Source organism: Saimiri boliviensis, chromosome 18 (assembly GCF_048565385.1).
Source record: "Saimiri boliviensis isolate mSaiBol1 chromosome 18, mSaiBol1.pri, whole genome shotgun sequence".
NCBI lineage: Eukaryota > Metazoa > Chordata > Mammalia > Primates > Cebidae > Saimiri > Saimiri boliviensis.
Window position 1 is genome coordinate 12,058,427 of NC_133466.1, and position 6,644 is coordinate 12,065,070.

The window sequence follows — 6,644 nt, forward strand, 5'->3', positions numbered from 1 at the left end:
TTTTAGTTTTTGAGGACCCTCCAAACTGTTCTCCATAGTAATTGAACTAATTTACATTAGCAATAGTGTGTGAGGGTTCCCTTTTCTACATATCCTAGCCAGCATGTGACTGCCTGTCTTTTGGATAAAATCCATTTTAACTGGGGCAAGACAATATGTCATTATAGTTTTGGTTTGCATTTCTCTGATGATCAGTGATGTTGAGCACCTTTTTATATACCTGTTTGCCATTTGTGTGTTTTCTTTTAAGAAATGTCTATTCCAAAAAAAAAAAAGAAAAGAAAAGAAAATGTCTATTCAGATCTTTTGCCCTTTTTTTTTTTCTTGAGACGGAGTTTCGCTCTTGTTACCCAGGCTGGAGTGCAATGGCGCGATCTCGGCTCACCGCAACCTCCGCCTCCTGGGTTCAGGCAATTCTCCTGCCTCAGCCTCCTGAGTAGCTGGGATTACAGGCACGCGCCACCATGCCCAGCTAGTTTTTTGTATTTTTAGTAGAGACGGGGTTTCACCATGTTGACCAGGATGGTCTCGATCTCTCAACCTCGTGATCCACCCGCCTCAGCCTCCCAAAGTGCTGGGATTACAGGCTTGAGCCACCACGCCCGGCATCTTTTGCCCATTTTTAATTGGAGTATTAGATTTTTTCCCTTATTGAGTTGTTTGAACTCCTTATATTATTAATCCCTTGTCAGATGAGTAGTTTGCAAATATTTTTTCCCATTCTATGGGTTGTCCCCTCACTTTGTTGATTGTTTCCATTGCTATACAGCTTTTTCCATATTTACTTTAGTTGCCTGTGCAAAGAAGGAGAAAGGGAATTTAAAAGCCTCACATATCACCAATCTTTTTCCAAGACATTTATTCAGAAAACTTGACCATCTCCTATTCAAAATAGCACATACCTTTTTTTTTCTCTCCTAAAAATTATGCATTTATTTACGCAACCTTTATATGAACAATCCCTTTGCGATCCCAAACCTGGCAGAGAGTGAAAAGAGACAAACAGAACCTTCTCCAAAATGGTAGTCCTCACAACAGAGGTGAGACATGTAAAATGGCAGCTCTTCAGAGGAGTGTGTGCACACCCAGTGGGTAGGCAGCCCCTAGCTTCGGAGTGTGGCCAGCCGGACTCCATGGCCTCCAGAGCTGCTTCCTCCTCCTCATCCTCTGAGGCAGCCATGGCTCCTGAAGGTTCTGGCCCTGGAAGGGCATCAGTCACTTTACTGGGTGCTTTGCCCAAGGCCCCTGCTGTAATTTCAAATAGAATTTTGTCAATTTTCATTTCTGCTTCTTCCTCCATTTCTTCCTGATTATCCATGCTTTCAAAAGTATCCTCTAGGCCGGGCGCGGTGGCTCAAGCCTGTAATCCCAGCACTCTGGGAGGCCGAGGCGGGTGGATCACAAGGTCGAGAGATCGAGACCATCCTGGTCAACATGGTGAAACCCCATCTCTACTAAAAATACAAAAAATTAGCTGGGCATGGTGGCACGTGCCTGTAATCCCAGCTACTCAGGAGGCTGAGGCAGGAGAATTGCCTGAACCCAAGAGGCGGAGGTTTCGGTGAGCCGAGATCGCGCCATTGCACTCCAGCCTGGGCAACAAGAGTGAAACTCCGTCTCAAAAAAAGAAAAAAAAAAAAAAAGTATCCTCTAACATCTCCTCTATGATCCCAGCCTTCATCATTTCTTTGGACAGTTCCCTCCTGGTGACCTGAATTTCTGGAATCTTCACAAGACTTTGCATCGCCTTCATCACTTTTGTGCTCTTCTGCAGGGAACCAGCCACTCACAAGACTGTGAGCTGGTTCTTCATCCCCATGAGCACCAAGTTCATGTGCGCTTCGGATGCATACAGCTTGCTCACGGCCTTCCTTGACCTGATCATCTCCTTGGCCAGAACTATACAGACATCCTTCTGGCTGCTCTTGGCTGCATCTTTCACAGATCGTTTCACTTTTTCTTCTTTTTGGATATCCCTTACTTGCCTGTCAACAACTCTCATTTCCTTTCTTATCTGCAGTGACCACTTACTGACCAGTTCTTTGGGTGGCTTCTCCTGGGTTTTTCCAAACAGCCCCACGGCAAACTGAACTCGTCTTGCTCCTTCCGGCTTTCTATTCCCCGCGCCCAGGCAGGTCATGGCAGCCGCCTGGGCGGGGCCCGTGGAGAGGAAGTGAGTCCCAACGACCAGAGTAAGCGCGTACCTTTTTATAAGAAGTGTGAGGCTGGGTGCAGTGGTTCACGCCTCCAATCCCAGCACTTTGGAAGGCCGAGGCAGGCAGATCACCTGAGGTCAGAAGTTCGAGACCAGCCTGGCCAACATGTTGAAAGCCCCATCTCTACTAAAAATACAAAAATTAGGGCGGGCGTGGTGGCTCACGCCTGTAATCCAAGTTTGCCGTGTGGCTCACGCCTGTAATCCAAGCACTTTGGAGGCCAAGACAGGTGGATCACCTGAGGTCGGGATTTCAAGACCAGCCTGACCAACATGTTGAAACCCCATCTTAAAAAAAAAAAAAAAAAAAAATTACAAAAATTAGCCAGGCATGTTGGTGAGCTCCTGTAATCCCAGCTACTTGGTAGGCTGAGGCAGGAGAATCGAACCCAGGAGGCGGAGGTTGCAGTAAGCCAAGATCATGCCACTGCACTCCCAGCCTAGACGATAGAGACTGTGTCCCCCAAAAAAGAAAAGAAAAAAAAAAGAAAAGAAAAAGTGTGAGCTCACTGGTGTTTTTCTCCCTTCTTAGGATCGAACCTGCAAGCACTCATAGACAGTACTCGGGAACCAAATAGCTCTGCACAAATTGATGTTGTTATCTCCAACAAAGCCGCAGTGGCTGGGTTAGATAAAGCAGAAAGAGCTGGTATTCCCACCAGAGTAAGTTACTTGAGAAAGTATCTTTCCTGTGGGCCGTATTTAAGCTCGTAATCTGCCCTCACAGGACCCAGGTCTGTGGGGCACTTGTTCTTTGCACTTAGGCATTTTGGGTGGGTGCTGGGGTTGCCTTCTCCTTCATCCTGTCCCTCTCTTAATAATCTATCAGGTATATCTTTACAAGGAAGTGAAGTATGTTAAACTATTTTTGTTAATTAATTGAAAAAGCTGTGCTTATCTTTTTGTATTACAGGTAATTAATCATAAACTGTATAAAAATCGTGTAGAATTTGACAACGCAATTGACCTAGTCCTTGAAGAGTTCTCCATAGACATAGTCTGTCTTGCAGGATTCATGAGAATTCTTTCTGGCCCCTTTGTCAGAAAGTGGAATGGTAAGCAAAAATTATTTGACATCACATTGAGAAATCAGTTGCAAATGGTATCCAGAACAGTTAACATGCCAAACAATCCCAGTAGTGAACTATTGACTGTGATATTTTGTTAATACTTTAACACAGGTCACAATTTAATATCCTTTGTTTTACTGTAGAGAATGACCCAATGATGATTTATTAACCTGTTCTGTATCCATTTTTTTTTTTGGCTTGCTGTAATTAATCACTTTTTCTAATGTAGCTTAGTTTTATTTCACATTGCTGTAAAGATAATATTTCATCTTCTGAATAAATATTCAGAAGACTTTCCTTGTTTAGAAGCAAAAGAGAGTGATTCTGTATATCCCAAACTGAAGAGTCCATCCTCTCTTGGGAAGCAAAGACCATTGCCAGAAGTTGGCAAAGAAGAGATTATTGCCAGAAAACACATACTTACGTTACTGCCCCCTCCCCAAAAGCCTTGACTGCATCCTATTTGTGTGTGTTTCCACACAGTTGGTCAATAAATATATTTTCCCTCCGAAGAGTTTATGTATTCTTAGGTAAATGTAGTTAGAGCAGTTGCAGTGTAATATAAAATATACAATGCCTTTGGTGACATAAGCCATACAGAACTAATCTAGCATCTGTCTGGTGGACAGGTCACTTTGTGGTTAGAAGTCAAGCACATGGCCGGGCACAGTGGCTCAAGCCTGTAATCCCAGCACTTTGGGAAGCCGAGGCGGGTGGATCACGAGGTCGAGAGTTTGAGACCATCCTGGTCATCATGGTGAAACCCCGTCTCTACTAAAAATACAAAAAATCAGCTGAGCATGGTGGCACGTGCCTGTAATCCCAGCTACTCAGGAGGCTGAGGCAGGAGAATTGCTTGAACCCAGGAGGCGGAGGTTGCAGTGAGCCGAGATCGTGCCATTGCACTCCAGCCTGGGTAACAAGAGCGAAACTCCGTCTCAAAAAAAAAAAAAAAAGAAGTCAAGCACATAAACACTATGTAAGAACCTCTTACTTCTTTTTAATAGTATGTGCCAGCAACAAGCTGGTATTCAGCTTAAACTCCCCACTTTCCTGTCACCATGGGTACCTATTCAGAGCACCCCAGTGTGTACTTCGCTGTGCAGGGCAGGTGCTTGCTGCTCTCGGGGCCTTCTTAGATGAGAACTTACTTTTACCTCATTTCTGTGTTTGGCAAAGGAAACACCCAGCCCAGAAATCCAACTCCTGTTTGACTTCTGATCTAGATAGGAAAATATATTCCTTCAATAGAATACCCAGGATTTTTAAATTCTGACCACTATGCCCTTTTCACTTTTAGGAAAAATGCTCAATATCCACCCATCCTTGCTCCCTTCTTTTAAGGGTTCAAATGCCCATGAGCAAGCCCTGGAAACCGGAGTCACAGTTACTGGGTGCACTGTACACTTTGTAGCTGTGAGTATGTCTTTTTCTACCAATCTAATATTAGTGTTCAGATGTCAATTACACTGGTTAGAAGGTAATGTTTAAAACTTTTGCTTACTTTTCCAGGAAGATGTAGATGCTGGACAAATTATTTTGCAAGAAGCTGTTCCCGTGAAGAGGGGTGACACTGTCACAACTCTTTCTGAAAGAGTAAAGTTAGCAGAACACAAAATATTCCCAGCAGCCCTCCAGCTGGTGGCCAGTGGAACTGTGCAGCTTGGAGAAAACGGCAAGATCTGTTGGGTTAAAGAGGAATGAAGCGGGGGCCAGTTTCGAAAGAATTATTTGCTGTTTGCATGGTAGTTTTTTTATCATGGACTTAGCCCAAAAGAAAAAACTGCTAAAAGACAAAAAAGACTTCACCCTTACCTCGTCGATTTTTTTTTTTTTTAATAAACACAGACTCATTAAAAACAAGACTAGTTAGTGCAGCATATCTGAGACATACACGTATCTTGGTCTTTTTTATGTCCTTTTTCTGACCATCACCACCTTTGTTTTTCTTTGTTTGTTTTGATACTGCCTGACAACATGAGGGATCACCTCCATTTTTGTAAGTTATGTTTTCTAATCTTTGATCATATGCTTTTAAGCCATGGCTGCTGGATGTATCTGAGTTAAAATGGGGAAAATAAACTTGAAAAGAAGCCCAAGTATATCACCTAGGCTCCCTTTATAATCTTAGTTATATATTCCAACGTGTAAAAGTTGCCCAACCTCCTTCTGATCAACGTCAAGTGACTATCCCTTCTCCAAGTCTAACAAGGCATTATCTCTTCCTTATATTGTGTATCTGCTTTGAGATTTTTCTGATCATGGTCATAATCTAGTGTGTGAAGATTTCTGGATCGCTCCCATTTCTGAAGGATAGTTAGTATCCTTTATGCTTTGAAGTATCATTAAACATTCCTCTAATTATTGACAGTTTCTTTAATACCCAGATTTTAGCTTCAGTAAAGTTTAGTTATCCCGAGGTTTATAAAGATCCATACTTCCCTTGTAAGTCACTAGAGGATTAGAGGGAGAATTGGTGGCTTCTAGATTCAAGCATAAAACTTTACACGTTTTTCATCCACTCTCTCTCTATTCCCTCGTTGATAAAGTAGACAAATGCCATTTATAAAGTTGTTTTAATAACTAATTTTTTTTTTTGAGACGGAGTTTCGCTCTTGTTACCCAGGCTGGAGTGCAATGGCGCGATCTCGGCTCACCGCAACCTCCGCCTCCTGGGCTCAGGCAATTCTCCTACTTCAGTCTCCTAAGTAGCTGGGATTACAGGTATGCGCCACCACGCCCAGCTAGTTTTTTGTATTTTTTTAGTAGAGACGGGGTTTCACCATGTTGACCAGGATGGTCTCGATCTCTCGACCTCGTGATCCACCCGCCTCGGCCTCCCAAAGTGCTGGGATTACAGGCTTGAGCCACCGTGCCCGGCCTATTTTTTTTTTTTTTTTTTTGAGACAGAACTTTACTCTTATTGCCCAGGCTGGAGCGCAATGATGCAATCTCTTCTCACTGCAACCTCCATCTCCCAGGTTCAAGCAACATAGTGAAACCCTGTCTCTAATAAACATAAAAAAATTAGCTGGGTGTGGTGGCAGGTGCCTGTAATCCTAGCTCAGCTCCTTAGCAGGCTGAGGCAGGAGAATAGCTTGAACAATTTTATTTCTTTTTTTGAGACAGAGTCTTGCTCTGTTGTCTAGGCTGGAGTACAGTGACACAGTCTTGGCTCACTGCAACCTCTACCTCCAGGGTTCAAATGATTCTCCTGCCTCAGCCTCCCTACTAGCTAGGATTACAAGTGCATACCACCATGCCCAGCTAATTTTTGTATTTTTAGTAGACACAGGGTTTCACTATGTTGGCCAGGATGGTCTGGAACTCCCAACCTCAGGTGATCTGCCCACCTCAGC

At 43.5% G+C, this 6,644-nt stretch overlaps 1 protein-coding gene and 1 pseudogene across 3 annotated transcripts in view; one reads left to right on the plus strand and one right to left on the minus strand.

Moving 5' to 3' along the window:
• Positions 1-5,384, plus strand: part of GART (phosphoribosylglycinamide formyltransferase, phosphoribosylglycinamide synthetase, phosphoribosylaminoimidazole synthetase) — a 42,105-nt gene extending 36,721 nt beyond the window's left edge. For all 3 annotated transcript variants that reach the window (XM_003927648.4, XM_003927647.4, XM_010338304.3), the window contains exons 19-22: positions 2,748-2,878; positions 3,129-3,270; positions 4,586-4,701; positions 4,798-5,384. In XM_003927648.4, coding sequence (XP_003927697.1) covers positions 2,748-2,878; positions 3,129-3,270; positions 4,586-4,701; positions 4,798-4,989 — 581 coding nt within the window. In that variant the 3' untranslated portion in view covers positions 4,990-5,384. The remainder of the gene's footprint in view (positions 1-2,747; positions 2,879-3,128; positions 3,271-4,585; positions 4,702-4,797) is intronic.
• Positions 638-2,706, minus strand: LOC104651348 (charged multivesicular body protein 3-like; annotated as a pseudogene).
• Positions 5,385-6,644: the final 1,260 nt, after the last annotated feature.